This window comes from Hibiscus syriacus, unplaced genomic scaffold (assembly GCF_006381635.1).
Source record: "Hibiscus syriacus cultivar Baekdansim isolate YM2019G1 unplaced genomic scaffold, ASM638163v2 tig00110683_pilon, whole genome shotgun sequence".
In the NCBI taxonomy this organism is placed as follows: Eukaryota; Viridiplantae; Streptophyta; class Magnoliopsida; order Malvales; family Malvaceae; genus Hibiscus; species Hibiscus syriacus.
Window position 1 is genome coordinate 3,187,193 of NW_024062823.1, and position 16,930 is coordinate 3,204,122.

The 16,930-nt window shown below is 33.3% G+C and overlaps 1 protein-coding gene across 1 annotated transcript; it reads left to right on the plus strand.

The window, feature by feature from the left end:
* The first annotated feature begins 2,365 nt into the window (after positions 1-2,365).
* Positions 2,366-7,228, plus strand: LOC120138300 (QWRF motif-containing protein 2-like). Its single transcript, XM_039153810.1, has 6 exons — positions 2,366-3,710; positions 5,230-5,354; positions 5,747-5,863; positions 5,953-6,042; positions 6,957-7,064; positions 7,154-7,228. Exons 1-6 carry the CDS (start codon positions 2,366-2,368, stop codon positions 7,226-7,228), a joined length of 1,860 nt encoding a protein of 619 aa, XP_039009741.1.
* Positions 7,229-16,930: the final 9,702 nt, after the last annotated feature.

Consider the following 16,930-nt stretch of genomic DNA (forward strand, 5'->3'; position numbering starts at 1 on the left):
TTTATATAAAATCTGGTTCAACCGCGGTTGAACCCGGTTGAACCAGTGAACCAGTACCTTCACCGGTTCAATGTCCAGTCCAGTTTTAAAAACATTGCTTTAATCAATTATTTCTTTCAAGGGACTAATTAGTACTTGATCCTTGTATTACCAGTATATTGCAAATTGATTATTTTTTGTGGGTTCAAAAGGGGGAAGTGTTGAGTGTCCCCGAAGGAAAGTTGGTATTGTTGTATTGGCGGTCCTTTGAGGGAATTTGTAGAAGCATGTGTGGGTGTCTCAAAAATGTCCTCCTCGTCTGTGGGGATTGTTTACTCTGTGTGTGTGGTTCATCGAATCATTTTTGGTTCTTTGAGTGATGCATTAAAAGGAAAAAAAAAAACGTTTAGGACCACAGGGGAAAAAGGCTTTTAATGCATTATGGAGCTGATTTGATCTCAAAACTTGATTGGATATTTATTTTTCCGGGTGAAAAACATGAAATTATATTTTAGAAGATCATATTGAGGTTTGATTATTATATGATGATGTAATAAGTATTTTGTAAATAAATACTAGTTTATGCTATGAAAATGATGTAATGCTGATATAAATATAAGAAAACATTCAAATATATATGAGACATATTATGTGAGTTAAGAGAAGAATAAAGTGATTGACCTCTTATTGTGGTTGACTCGAGAAATATCAATCATAGAGCTTTTCTTCTTCTTTCATTAGATATTTAATATTACATTAACAGAGTTGATTCAAATAATAAGTAATTTGATATCGTTTAAATAAGATCTCGAATTTAAATATTTGTTTATATAAAAAAATATTTGTTGGAAGATTCACCTATCAAAATCCGATATACGACACAAATCGATTTGAATTAATTATGGCAAAACCTTAAAACCGAAAGAATAACTAAAAAAATTATATTATATTTGTGTTTGTAAAGAAATTTAGATGATTTAATATAAAATTAGGGAAATAACAATAGTTTTAGCTTTCTCTCATTTTATTTATGTCACTCATCTTTATTTATTAGTCGACGACATCATTGCTTATAGCATGGGTTGTTGATCACCATTGTTTTTTTAAATGTTTTTAGATGGGTTTTTAATATTTTTTTTACATAAATGAATATAAACGATTGTCTAATTTTTTATATCAATGACTATAAAGGATGTCATAATTATATAATTGTTTAGTTTATGTTAGTTATAAACTTTTATTATAATTTTAGATATTTTTTTCTTTTTTATATAATAGATGCTTCTATTTGCATAAAAAAAAAGTTAAACTAACTACTACGTTGTATTAACTCGTGGAGAAATCGAAATATAATATTAACTTTAGAAATACTTTTCAACACAAAAACAAAATATTTTAACTTTTATATTCTGATTAAGAAGTGTTTTCGAAAACTATTCTTTTGAGTAATTTATTTAACAGTACTTATAATTACAAAAATATTTTTAACTCAAAAACATTTTTTAAGGATACAATGCTAAAGTCTCAAACTGGTTATTTACAAAATTTTGTATTTTTCTCACATTTAAATACTATTTTGTTACAGTTATAACATAGGCAAGAATACATGGGATATATTAGTTGCGATAACTTTAATATACGATTAAGGAAAGACGCTATTGAAAATGTTAAAACGTTACCTAAAACATTATTTTTATACCGAAAATATTAATATTGGACGCTACGTAAAATGTTATTTTTTCTAGCGGTTTTTAAATAATGAAATTAATATTTTAAATAAAAAATAATATTTTATGTAGCACTTTACCAAAAATATTAAAAAATTTATAATACTTCCTATAATTATTTTTTCTTAACCGTATACTACCGTATGACATAACTATCCCGACAGGATGTCTCAGAATAAGAATAAGATCTTGCGGGAGTTGTGGGTTTTTTCAAGTCTTGCTAAATTCGTGAAAATTTTTATAAAAGAGTAGGTGTGCTATATTCCTAAAGTTTGACAAGTACAGGAGTGTGTAGCATATTTTTACCTAAAAATTATCTATTTTTTATTTATATTATATATACCAAGTGGCAACATGGAAGCACAAAAATGGCTACTACGACCGTTATACCGCAGCACACTCCTCTTCTCACCTTTCGTCGGCTGCCCAACGGTCCTTACGCTCTTCTTTTGTTTTCTTTCCAAAATTCACATTTTAAGGTTGAAACAAGGAATTTCTGTTAATTTCTGGACACTACTTAATTAACTCCAAACTCTTTAATTACTTCTTGTTGTTGTTGTGAATTTTCGCGCCGGGGGTGTTTAATAGACACGGTTAGGTTTGGATGAGAATAGAAATAGAGAATCAGACTGTGAAATTGGATTTTGTGAGTGCTCGCCATGGTATTGGTAGCTGCAGCGTCCGCAACGGTAAACTCCAAACGGAACGGAGGGCCACGGCCTCTTTCATTGCCTTCCGACTCCGACAATGCTGTGGCTCCACGCCGTCTAAAACACCTCGAAATCACTTCCCGTTATTTGTCCTCGTTGCTATCATCTAATTCTCCTACGTCATCCTCATCTTCTTCCGAAGCTTCCACTAAACAGTGTCCCTCACCGTCGCCGTCGGTCTCGAGGTCTTATTCCCATTCGACGACCATTACAACACCGGAGCACGCGACTCCGTTGACTGTCAAACGGTCGCAATCAGTGGAACGGAGACGGGCCGTGACGCCGCGGCGTTATAATTCTACGGATTTGAACAGTAACATTTACAGCAACAAAAGGGGCGGCGAATCATCAGCTGCTCAGAAGTTGCTGTTCACTTCGACGAGAAGCTTATCCGTTTCATTTCAGGGTGAGTCGTTTTCCTATCAGTTTAGCAAAGTTAAGCCATTTCCATCTCCAAGCCCCGCAAGAAAAGGCACGCCGGAGAGGCGGAAGCCAACGGTGGCAACGACGCCGGTAGGAGGAACAGATCAAATGGATAATTCAAAAACGGAGCGGTGGCCGGCGAGGATAAGGCAAACGGATCCCATGACTAGAAGCGTGGATTACACCAACGAGAGGAAAAGATTAGACGGATCTATTAACAGCAATGTAGTTTGGGCTCTACAAAATTCCACGATTGATCACAGGGATTTAACAGCTGTTGGATCTGAAGTTCAATCTAATCCCGCTGATTCTGATACTGAAAGTGTTTCTTCTGTTTGTACTTCAGGAGCTTTAGAAAGTCCTTGTAACGGTAACGGAGATGTTAAGCGTGAGCCTCGGAGAATAATTGTCCCGGCTCGGTTCTGGCAAGAGAAAACTGATCGTTTTGGCCGCTCTGATTCTGACTCACCGGTTTTTAGTAAGAATAAAGCGCGGGCTAAGCTAATTGCACCATGCAGGTTTGGAATTGACCGTCCTATGTCATCTCCCAAAGGTGTAATGAACAGCAGACAACAGTTATCGCCAATTCGTGGGCCTGTTCGCTCTGCATCACCTAGTAAGCTAGGGGCGTCTTTAACTTCGTCTCCTTTGAGGGGAACGAGTCCGTCTAGAGTGAGCAACGGGTTCGCTGGTAGTTTGGTAAATACTCCCTCGATTTTGAGCTTTGCTGGTGATGTTATGAGGACAGGTAAAATTGGGGAGAACAAGGTTTCAAATGCTCATTTGTTGAGGCTACTTCATAACCGGTTGTTGCAGTGGCGTTTTGTTAATGCCAAAGCAGATTTTGTTTTGTCTTCCCAAGGATCTAATATTTTACTTCGATTTTTTTTCTCGCGATTGGATATTATAATTGCTTGATGTATGTGTACTATACTGTTGAACTTTTTATCTTTCAGTTTTGCCCGTATCACAACACTCTTAGGAATTCACCATTACCGTAATTTGATTGTACAACTGGCAGCAGTAAATATTGTATGCCATTACTGGTCAAGGATTATGACTAAGATTTATTTCCTTTATATCATTTCGGCCAAACACAATTTGAACGTCTGGTGCTACCAGACATGCTCTTTTCCTAGGTTATAGGTGAAAAAAGACTGTCAAATTTGTATGTGGATTTTGTTATGGGGTTTTAGCACCTAAATGCCTTGGGTTGACAACATAGCAATTTATATATCGTGGATTTTGTTATGTTAGATTTGTAAGAACATGGCCTGGCTACATGTAATATTTCTTGCACCAACTGCCTGGAGTTTCAGAAATTTTCATCGGAAACTCAAGAAACTAAATGAACGAATTTGTGAGCTAAATTATATTCTATGATGCCAAACAGACAGTGAGATTCTTGATAGAACTGGGTTCTCTAGGTCACTTCTGCTTCTGCTTTTGGGAGCTTGGATTCTGGGTTTTAGGTTACCCTGCTTTGGCTGCTGATTCAATTATAACTGTATTTTTATGGTGTAGAAGCAGTTCTGTTATTGTGTGCAGTCTGCTTTTAATATTTGTTTAATGGCTTAAAGTGTCATTGATCATGTTGAGCTTAAAGTGTCATTGATCATGTTGACTTGTTGAGGGTGGAGAAGCTGAAGCAATGATGAAGTGCTGGACGATTACATGTCTGGGTTGACCATTTGTAATTTTCTTGCAAACAAGTTTTTCTTCCCCTTGGTAAAACAGCTTTTCCATCCAAGATGCTTATTTCGGCTGTGTATAAGGTATAATAATACAGCCTTGGCAAGTTGATCAACAACTAGAAATAAAGAGGGATAATGATTGAATGGGATCGAAGAGAAGCTCCCTGCTTTGAATATGATTTTTCTTTCACACAAAATGCACAAGCCATGTGAGAGACACTGATTTTATCAGATTTTTATTTCTAATTATGGTTGCCAGTCAAGAAAGGTAATGTCTGAGAGGAAAAGACAGGCTCATTAATTGTTGTTCCTCTTGCACCAAGGAATAAGTCAAAGAGGACAGTCACTAGTTAGTAACAATTAGATCAACTTTCTTTACAAAAAAAAAAAACAATTAGATCAACTAGAGGCAATCAGAGGTTGCAGAGATTATATGTGCCTTAAAAATAGTTGCGGTTGAAGACATGTTGATTCTGAGAAACGTGAAACAGGGGAATTACTAGTTGCATTTAGATTTTTCTTATCTTAATGGGTGATGTGATTGAGATTAATTTTTTATCTTTTAATATCGTTTGTTTATGTGCGGCACTTCATTTTTAACCGTCCTATTGTTTCTGTGGTTACTTATGGATTTTGTCTGTAATCATCTCAGTTTTAGTTATAATACGACTAAAATTGGTGTCATCTTGTTTTTGTAGCAGAAAAGCCTCTATAATGCATGGACAACTACCTCAAATTTGCTGGAATCTGTTAGAGCTAAAAGAACTGAGTTACAGTTGCTGAGTCAAAACTTGAAGCTGATTTCCATCCTCAAGGGGCAAGTAAGAACCATCTCTCTATTGTGGATATCTTTCTTGTTGACTTGATGTTTTCTTGGGTTGTTTTAGGGCGACTTATCACTTTGCAGATCTTAACATATTTATCAGTAGTTTTTCTAAGGCATTGCATTTCAAAGTGTAGATTTCTCTGTTTTGCTCGATTTTGATGCCTCTCTTTCCCTGCCTCCTCTTCTATTATGCTTGAAACTGGAACTTGAATGTCTAACCACTTCAATATACATTGCTAACTTTAACTTCATTTCAAGAAACCTGAAATTTATATTCTTATTACTTTCCAGTATCTGCTTTGAATTGCATGTTTCAGGTTCATGCGACCAAATGCTTTATCATCTATCGACTAGTATAGTATACATTATTTTCGTTGGTGAGTGCAGATGATATTTTTGGACAAATGGGCTCTTCTGGACCATGAATATTGCAGTTCATTATCAGGGGCTACTGAAGCTTTGAAGGCTAGCACGCTCTGCCTTCCAGTTGTTTGTGGGTCAAGGGTAAGTTGCTTCTTTTGACTTTTGTGTATGCCATTTCATCTGTGGCATCTTAGTTGCCGATGCGTTAGCTTGTCTATTCATTTTTACAGGCTGATGTCCTGAAATTGAAGGATGCAATTTGTTCAGCGATCAATGTAATGCAGGCAATGGCATCCTCCATATGCTCATTGTTACCAAGGGTGATTCTTTCTTTTATTCTTCCCCATCATCATCCTTAGCCCCTATCCCCACCATCCCCTCATTTTCTATTTTATTTCCAAATTTTGTATGTTCCTTTGTCCCTATTTTGAGCACGAACCTTTTGTTATCCTAAATACTAGATTTAGATAAGACGCAACCTGAAAAAAATCTGTCCACCTGACTGTTTTTTCTTTTTTGGAAAAAAATGCCAAGCTTGAGTCCTCTTATATTTACTACTTTATTCATTGGGTGTTAGGCCTTGTATAAGTGGTTTGACTATGTTAGAGATTTCTTACATTTAATAATGTACCTCTTTTAAAGATTAGCTATCATAGACGTATGATGATCTTATGACTCCCCTTTAGTATAACAGGCTAGGTTTATGTCCTGTGTCCTTATTTTAATGATGAGTTTATACTATGGTTTGCCTGGTATTTGGTCGATTTTACTAAAATCCCAGAGAAACTAAAGCAAAGAAGTTGCAAGTTTCGTCACATGACATTTACCACTTGCCCAAGTTTGGCCTCTGGTATAAGCTTAAAACTTAGAGCTTGTTCTTTGACACATGACCTTTTAAGTGGATTGGCGGTTTCTGCCGTAAAAATTCTTTAGTGAAGTTTTCTAATTGTGATCGAACTGATTTTTTGTCAGTTTTATTTGAATTGCTTGTGTGCTCATTTAAACAAGCATGGGAAGTGACCGTTTGATCCGGTCTTGCTACTCGCTTGAGGTTATTGATCTTATGGAATTTCCCATTTGGGTTTTGGATGACAATGATAACTATACCTCACTGACTTTAATAACAATGGTTATTCTTTTTGAAGTCATTTTTATCTTTTATAAAACCATACTTCATTGATTTTTGTTTGTCCTTTACAAGCATCTAATTTGTCTCATTAATCGTGGTTGTTAGGTTGCAGAACTTAACTCTTTGGTCGTAGAACTTGGAAATATAAGTGCAAATGAGTTTGTTTTACTGAATCGGTGCAAAGAACTTCTGTCTGCAATGGCTGCTATGCAAGTGAGGACCGTTTTTGTTTGTTTTGTTTTCTTTTTATTATATGAATTACAGTATATAGCTTGTTTTTAACGCAATTGTTCAATGATCAGGTGACAGAATGTAGCATGAGAACACACATTTCGCAACTAAATCGCTTACCCTCTGGCTTGACTACAAAATTGTAAAGCTCGTGATTTTCACTGCAGTACTAACATGACATCAACCTCCCCCATCTCCATTTCATCCAGAATTTTTGCTGTGAAAAAGGTAACAAGAAAGGTTTGAATTGGATCGGTTTGAGCTTTACTTGCTTGAGAGTGATGATTCGGTCTTTGTTTGATAGTTGAAATTCATGGTTTTGTGTAATTTAATCATTAGGTTAGGGAAAGTGTTTCTCATTGTGAATTTAGATAGTTTTACAGGTACCTTTTTTCCGGTTTTTATATATAGGGCAAAGTATATATAAACGTGTAAATGATGGTATTCCAACTTTAGGGAATGTTGGGGGGGGGGGGAGTCCTTAGGTATTAAGCTTTGCTTTTGTTTGCGTTAATATAATGAATGATTGTGTAATCTTCGGTATTTTGGTTAGAATGAAAACTACATTTAACGGTGTAACAGACCCCAACATCCCTTTAATGCCTTGGTAACTATGGTAATATATATTTACACACGCATACAATTGAGCAAAATAGAATAATAGAAGGAACTATTTTAGAAAAATGCTGAAGTCTCTTACATACATTGTTACTCCATTATTCGTTGGGTTAAGATTTATTTAATAACTATATAAAAGCTTTTTATTTTGTGTGTATATATTTTACATATTATTTAGGAATTCAATAAAAAAATAAAGCACCAATTGTTTTTTTTTATTTATTTCACTAGTACCATCTCCATTTGAGAAGTTTGTTTCGTTCCATCATAAGACCAAAAACATTAACTGTTGCATTCCTATTTTCTTTTCCATTAATCTCTATTTCCTTGTAATTTCTTGGTTAAGGTATCAATAGTCTCTCAGATATAGGCCACAATTTTGTTTTGAGACATTACTTTTTTCCATCAAATAGTGTTATCATGTTATAGTTTTCAAGTATTACTTTTTTCTTTTTATTTTTTGTGTGTGTATGCAATCTTTTACTCATCATTTTTGCATTGATTTAATCATCTTTACATTCAATATTATATATGAACACTGGTTCATGCATCCAACTCGCCAACTCGTGCGTTAATATTATAATTACTTTAGAGCTCACACTTGAATTCACTTACAAAAGTGAGTGAGAGAAGAAATGGTTTTTGTGTAAATGGAGATATCCAAATGCCAAACAATGAAAATAAAAAATAGAAAAATGGGATCCAATGGCAAAAGTGTTAAGTGGTGGGAGTGAAAATGAAAGGTGGGATCCACAGCACATGCAATTAGACGCGGCGAGACGTTGGAATGGAACATTTAGAAACAAGTTGCTAGCCGTTAATTTTTAACGGTGATGACATGTAAGTTAATTAAATTGTCATAATTATATATTTGATTCTTAATATTTATATATTATATCAATTTAGTCATTATTTTAATTCGATTAAATAAATTTAGTCCTCCAATTAGGATATGCCACATGTCACTTTATAATTGGAAGATGAATTTAATTAATTTTAATATGTCCATTAAATAATTTTTCCACCAATCAGTATCACCACCTGTGCAAATGGAAATCAAAATATGCTACGGCGTGGATTCAAACCAAGGACATGCTTTGTCCCTCAGAATGATCTTACCATTGGGCCAAGTCACTATTTGTTTTAATTTGCACAATATTTTATATATTGGGTTTGAGTTTATTTTATATACACAAACACATATATATTTCACATATTAAACAGTTAAAATAAATTTAATAAATAAATTATATTTCACATATATATTAAATTATAGTTAATGTAAGACTTAAAAATAAAAAAAAAGTTTAATATTTTTGATAAATTATTTTTTACAATTATGTTTTAAAAAGTAATATATAAATTATATTAAAAATATTTAGAGAATCCAAATCAAAAAAATATTAAAATCATTTTTATTTTCAAGTCTTACATTAACTATAATTTAATATATATGTGAAATATATTTATACATGTATGAAATAAACCTGTAAATGACAAAGATCATGGTGGTAGACACCCCTATCCCCCTCACGCAGTAGATGACAAACCTGTAAAGAAAGCAATGAAAGGCCAGACATATTCAATCAGAAAAACAAATGAGGTTCCATCGGGATTACAAATTTTATGATTACTAATTATTCCGTTCGGAAATCCCATTGGTAGGATTATCCAACTCAATGGCAAGTAGAACATTTTTGAAGTTTGGGGCATCCTCAATGGTGGATGACATCAGAGGAGGTAGATTAGAGTTCGAGGAATCAATCCTTTTGCTAAGGGGTCAATCCTTTGAGCCAAAATAATTTGAAAACTCGACTTTAAAGAGCGAAAATGATCAAATATGTTTTTGAAAAGGTTTGACTAAGTTAGAAAAGATTTAAAAACAAATTTTCAAGTTATTTTTAACTTTAATTTTTTTTGATAAATTCGATTAAGTTTAAAAATTTTATTTTTCAATTTAATTGTTATATCAAAATATTAATTAAAAAATCTCCCTTTTTTGATATAATAAAACTGTTTGATTTTTTTTTTGAAAATGCTACCCCTTTTGAAAAAAATAAACGAGTTTATGAATTTGTTAAAAATTTAAAGCTTCAATTTTGAAAAATCATTTTTATAATTACTTCTTCCCTTTTTGTTATTTAAAAAATATTTCATAATGTTAGTACAATATAACAAGGAGATAGAATACAAAATGTTAGAGTCAAGCATAAGCGTATTAAGGTAAATGTCAAGCACCATAGTACTTTAATAAAGATAAAGATAATATATCCAAAATAAAATCCATAAACTATCAAAGATATAAATATCAAAACAACAAAGTACCAAATAAGGTCCAAAATGCATAAATGTAGTAAAGTCTAATGTATGAAAATGATATGATATGATATGATATGATATGCATGAGTACTAAAATGGTGAAGAAGGGGAAAAATCCGTAAAGCTGATGTTGGATCGCTTGAATATCCTCACCAAGAGCATTCTAACGAAGCTCAATTGCATCAAAGCGACACTTAACATGGGCTTTAAAAGATTCGAAAGCATGTATCATCGAATCATGAAAATCTTAAAGTAAAAACCCCGATGGTGATGAATCTACACGTGTTGATCTCTCAGGCTCCTCTCCATCATGGTCGTCATGGGCATCATCTATCTACTCGTCTCTATCATGCTCATCATCTCCATGCTCCTTGTAGCGACTACGGACCCAATGAATGGATCCCTCAGGCTCCTCAATATAGTCCATATTTTTCATGGTAGCACAACTGATGATCCTATCATCGGTAGAGAAACATGTTAGGATCATATAAAGTGTCGACACCAATAACTTAGAACATGTGGCAAAGATTCATCCTGTACACTAGATTTGGTTGAGCCTTTGATTTGACAACACTTACAATGTCATTGAAGATCATGATAGCAAAGTGGAGCTTATGACCTTATTGGATACAATGTATCCTCCAATAATCACTCTCATGAATAATCGAGAAATTTGTGCCGCAAGCACTGATGACATAGGTGATAATAAGGTGAAGGAGTTTGTCAAGGAGGGGGAAAAGGGTGACTCTATTATTTGTAAGACGCATACTAGAAAGAAAAAGCCTTTTTAATTATTATCCTTGGTAAGAGGAAGGTTAAAAAATTAGGCAATGAGGTCAGTGGTGATGGTGACGTCATGACCCATAAGATATAGGACAATGATACGATGAAACGTATCATCCAGAGTTTGAGACAATGACAGTCGAGCATTAAAGTAAAAAATGTGAACCAAATATTGGTAAGTAGGGTCATTAAAGTTGAGAAAGTAAAAAAAAAGCTTCATATCTCTTAAATTTTGTTATAAGGAAAACCCAATAGGTCAAAAAATTGAAAATCAATTTTCCAAGTTTCCTTAATCGATCGATATACAAAAAAAGAATTGTATCTTTCAAAAGATTTGGAGATTTTAAAACATGAGTCAAGCCAAGAAGCAACTTGAGGGTTGCTTGAGGAAGTTTGACCCTTAGAAGCCATAGATTTTCATTTAGGTATTTTGAAAGATTTTGAAGAAAACTGAAGTTTGGGTCAAATGATATGTTTGAAGGAGGTTAAAAGATATATTCAAAAGAATTAAAATGACATTTTGAGCTAAGAAAAGATGTATGGCCAAATGGGTATAAGATTGATTTTTGATTGTAGACTTTTATCAAACATCTTATGGGTGTAAGATAAAGGTTTGAGTTTTTTTGGAAAAAATTGGCAATGGGTAATTCTCCCTGCATAAAAAAATATATATACAATTTATATAGTTCTTTAAACCACCTAATCAACCTAATTTTGTTTGAATTTAAAAATTAAAAAGTTAGGATTTTTGAAAATCTTACAAAATTGTATTGATTCTCCAAAATACGAAGAATGATTCATTGAAATAAGGGATGAGAAAAGAATAACACAAAAAACCCAGTTGAAATCGATTTGGATTGAAGAATTTTGATTAAATTCCGATTCAAAGCATTTTTGGAAGTATATGGTTTGTATTTTGGATTAAATGGGATAATATATGCGCAAACAGGCATGAAATAGTTCTCCCCTATAGATTTGGCCTAAAAGTAATGATCCATTGCAAAAAAAGATCAATCCTTTTTGTAAAGAGGTTGATCATTTTTTTAGAAAAATGCAAGGGACCGTGTCAGGATTTTTGATGCTCTATTGATCAACAAAAAATATGCCAAAAGGGATAGAATTGGCCAAGTAAATGTTATTAGGGATTATGGAGAAAAGGGATAATAAAATGAGGCACAAAGATTTAAAGTGGTTCAACTTCCTCAATCAAGTCTATATCCACTACCTTAGCTCCACACTAAGGATTTCTAGCAAATTCACTAATTTGTTAATTTTTTTGTGCTCAAGAGTAACCTTTTACAAATCACTAGTTTTTAATGGATAAACTAGAACCCAACCCCTTTCACAAACAACTAAAAGATTGTAAACAAGAAAACCTATGAAAGGTAGGTGTTTACAAAATTAAGCTAACTAAAACACTTTATGTAAAAGAGAAAAGGAAAAATAAGATTGAAAGAGCCTTTCTCTTGATATGGAATGCTTGAATAGGTGTTGATTTTCGTTACTTTATTAATCAACTGAAATTATTCCAAGAGGGATAGAATTTTCCAAATAAAATTTTTAGGGATTATGGAGAAAAGGGATAAGAAAATGAGGCACAAAGATTTAAAGTTGTTCAACTTCCTCGATGAAGTCTACATCCAATACCTTAGGTCTCACTAATTTGTTCTTTCTTTTTCTAGGCTCAATAATAACCTTTTACAAATCCCTAGTTTTCAATGGCTAAATTAGAACCAAACCCTTTTTACAAAAGGATAAAAGATTGTAAACAAGAAAACCTATAAAAGATAGGTGTTTACAAATTAAGCTTACTAAAACACTCTATGTACAAGAAAAAAGGAAAAATAAAATTGAAAAAACTTTTCTCTTAACGTGGACTGCTTAGATAGGTTTTATAACCTTCTTCAAGTGTCCTCAACTTGTTTTTATATGTTGGAATGATTTTGTAGTCGTTTCTAGCCGTTGGGGATTTTTTGGAGCCATTGAGGATTAATTTTCTACAAAAATAGACTTCTCATAACATGGAGTATATGTACTATCTATAAATAAAGTAGTTGTTTATGGCCATTGGGCATGTGAGTATTGTTACTAGGATTATGGTATCGATACTACTATACATTAAAATCAATACTTGAGCGCGTGTATAAGTGTGTTTTGTGGCACGTAATTCTATTCAAGTATACACAATCGAATAAATTAATATAGTAGTAAGTGAGTTATCATCTCCACAGGGATTGGTGGGAATTTTTTATGATTACTATAGCTAGAACTAGGTGTCACTAACTAGTCCTAAGATTCTTGTCTAATGGTATTCACAAAGGACAAACAAGTAGTAGCAAACAGATGAAAAAAGGAATGGTCGAGGCAAGAAAAATTGTAAAGTGAAGTGAGCAGAAAAGTTTTGTCATGGTGAGAAAAATATGTGAAGGTAAACAAATAAAAGTTGTCAAGAAAAGAAAAATGTTTAGTTCAATACATTCTGAAAAAGTTCACACGATCAGACCTCTAACGGAGCACTTGGGTTGGATTCACTACGGCAAGAAATTATTCTATGTCTAGGATGATTTAGTATGCTATGCCTATGCTACTCAACAGGATTTACTAGAGTGTTCCTAAAACTTTTTCTATGGCAATATTACCCAGCGTAAGCTACAACCCTTGGTTTGTCAAACTATTGCTGTGACAATACCCCTCAGTGTAAACTGTAGCTCTAGGCTATCTACTCAAGCATTTAGCCTTTTTAGTCGAATAAAACCCTCTTCTTATCTCTAGGGCAGATTAGAACCTCACCATCCCCGATTAGTTTCCTTGTTCATGTAGATCTAACCTAACTCTTTTGAATATTAGGTATTAAGTCCAAGAAAATTTCAAAAGCTCTTACAAAGACTAGGAATATTTTGTCATGTCACTAGGCAATCTTTCAAAACCTCTTACAGTGCCAAGGCAAAAGATTAAAACAGTGAACAAAACAATATTCAACAAAAACATACATAATAATTCATTAATAATTGAATAAAGTATCATTCAAGCATTTCCACCAACAAATAAAATAGTTTATGGTGTGGCAAACATCATCCCAAAAATAATCTTTAAATGCAATCCCTTAAATAATATAGAAATGAAGAACAAGAGGAAGGAAACTCCCAGAACAGAGCTCTGCCGTGACATCAGACCACCACCATGACTGCTTTAGTGGCAAGCCTCTCTCGAGGGCTTGGCCGCTGCTCCAGCGAAGCCTGGATATGGAGGGCACCAAGGACGGTCGAGTGGGGGACGGCGAAAAAGGATGTGTTGCAGTCGTCTTTCTCCAATCCTCATTTTTAGGGTATTTTCTCTCTTTTTTTTCATTTAGGGTGGTTGTAACATCCATCTCCCGTATACCTTTCAGTACATGAGCTACATATGTCAGATCACTTTATAAAATAGTTCCATAAAATTTTTTTATTTTATTTCTTAAAACATAACATTTTTAATATGCAACAAAACATTGATTTTAATATGTTACAAAGTTCTACTTAATTAAAACTTCATATCATTCTTAGTACTTTAATTATATGCCAAATAAATTTTCCAAAATACAAGGGATTGTCCTATTGTCACTGATGATTCAACCTTAATTGACGATCACCTCTGCTACGGATGCACTCCCTACTCAGCTAATCTTTTCCTTTACCTATGCGTGAAATCAACACAAGTTAAATAGGTATTTAGTGAGACATAATATTGTAAGGAAACAATAAAGTATACTTAAGCATATCATAGTAATTTGATTTCAAACTCATGCGTATCATCCATAAGGATTAGACAAGTTTTTATTATTGAACCAAACTTCTTTCATACTATTATCATAAACATCCTTAGTATGTCCAACATACCTTTCTTTCTTGAACATTTTTTTTCTTTAGTAATTATTCGTAAATTTTAGTTATGGCATCCTTGCAGGCCTTAATACATCCTTTCATGCGTTTTAGTTATGACATCATTTCATGGCTTAATGCATCCTTTCATTCCTTAATGCATCCTTTCATGCATTTTATTTGTGGCATCCATTCATGCCTTAATGCACCCTTTCATGCATTCAAGTTATGGCATCATTTCATGCCTTAATGCACCATTTCATGTATTTTAGTTATGGCATCCTTTCATGCCTTACTGCATCCTTTCATGCATTTTAGTTATGGCATCTTTTCATCCCTTACTGCATCCTTTCATGCCTTAATGCATCCTTTCATACATTTTAGTTATGGAATCCTTTCATGCCTTAATGCATCATTTCATCCATTTTAGTTATGGCATCATTTCATGCCTTAATGCATCCTTTCATGCATTTTAGTTATGATATCCTTTCATGCCTTAATGATAACATATTAATTACTATAAACATACATTAACTTAAAACGTTCTAATTTAAATCATTGCAAATTTTATTCATTTCGAATAATTACAATAAATATACTCACATGATAATCCCCGCTAATAAGGTGTAAAGATGTCTGGCTAATCAACAACTTTATCCTTCCCCTTTTTCTTGCTAGATTCAGGAACTTGATTACGATCTACACAAGCATCCATTACGTACACACATCATTCCAATGTTAGTATACTCCTTAACATTATACTTTAATAATATTCAGAAGTACCATTATTTCAATTTCTATAACAATTTCTAACTATCTTGTAGTTCCAAACTCAATAGTATTGGTACTACTAACTTGGTATTGATGCTTCTATATTATGGTACCGATACCTCCTTTCAGTATCGATAATATTTCTATATTCTGTGTTGGCATGATAAAGATACCTTTATCTCAGTATTGATACTATTATACTATGATATCGATACCCCCTTTCAGTATCGATACCATTTTGACATTCTGGATCCATGGTATCTATACTTCCCTTTTTTAGTATCGATACCCCATCAGTATAGATACCACTTGCATTGGTACTGATATTGTTCATCACATTTCTACCTATTTACACCTATAGTATCGGTACTGGTCTATCAGTACCAATACCCTTACCCAAATTTACCATTTTTCAGCCCGATTTTTACTAAAGTTTCCCCCTCTACTCTCTTACATTTACCTCCAATAATACTATTAAACTTTTCTTTCTTAACCCCCTTTTATTCCTTCATTTAACCTCTTATAACATTTATAATCTTCATAGAACACTTCAACTCAAGAATCATATCATTTTTCTAAACATGTTTTTAATCATATCTCATGCTTACAGTCTCTTATTCAATCATTTGACAAGTCAATTCTACTAATAAACCTCAATAAAAACTCATATATCAACATATCATTTAAAAACCCATTTCCTTAAATCTCATATAAAAAACATCCCCCACTTAGTTTTAATCTTCTTTTATCCTTCCATAAGCTTACATATCACTTAGTGTTACAAGAGCAACCCAAAATTTAAAGGAAGAACTAACCAATGGAAGTTTACTTTATGCTACAGAGGAGAACACTAACCACATGAGTGAAGAAGAAGAAGAATAGAAAGAGCTCACTTTCCTCTTTTCCCCTTTACAATCCCTAATAAGGGATATATTTTAAATTCATTTTCCCTCTTAAAAGAGCAAAGTGCCCTCTTAATTTATCTATTGTTACAATTTAGTCTAAACATTATTCCAAATCATTTCCTCATCTTTTACCACTTATTCAAATAAATTCTAAAGTCAAATCTTTTCAATAAAGTCCCTGACCTGATATTTGGAGTATTATAATTCTCCCCCTTAAGAAAATTTGTCCCCAAATTTAAATAAATACTTGGAACGAAGAGGTATGGAAATTGTATTCTCATGTCCTCATCTCTTTCCCAAGTAGCCTCTTCAACCTTATGATTCTGCCAGAGTACTTTAACTAAAGGAATCTTCCTGTTATGCAATTCCTTGATTTCTCTAGCCAGGATCCGCACTGGTTCCTCTTCATAAGTTAAATATGATCGAAACTTTATCTTCTCTAGTGTGATAATGTGGGACAGATTTGATCAGTATCTTCTGAGCATTGATACGTGAAAAATATTGTGGATCTTATCCATATCTGGAGGAAAAACTAATTAATATGCTACTAGTTCAACCCTTTTCAAAATCTCATAAGGTCCAATAAATCTCGGAC

Bases quoted from the DNA above. Each gene is read 5' to 3' on its own strand.
- LOC120138300 (XM_039153810.1), top strand. From the start codon at position 2,366: ATGGTATTGGTAGCTGCAGCGTCCGCAACGGTAAACTCCAAACGGAAC. The intron at 5,864-5,952 runs GTAAGTTGCTTC...TCATTTTTACAG, and splicing joins CAGTTGTTTGTGGGTCAAGG to GCTGATGTCCTGAAATTGAA. The intron at 6,043-6,956 runs GTGATTCTTTCT...CGTGGTTGTTAG, and splicing joins TATGCTCATTGTTACCAAGG to GTTGCAGAACTTAACTCTTT.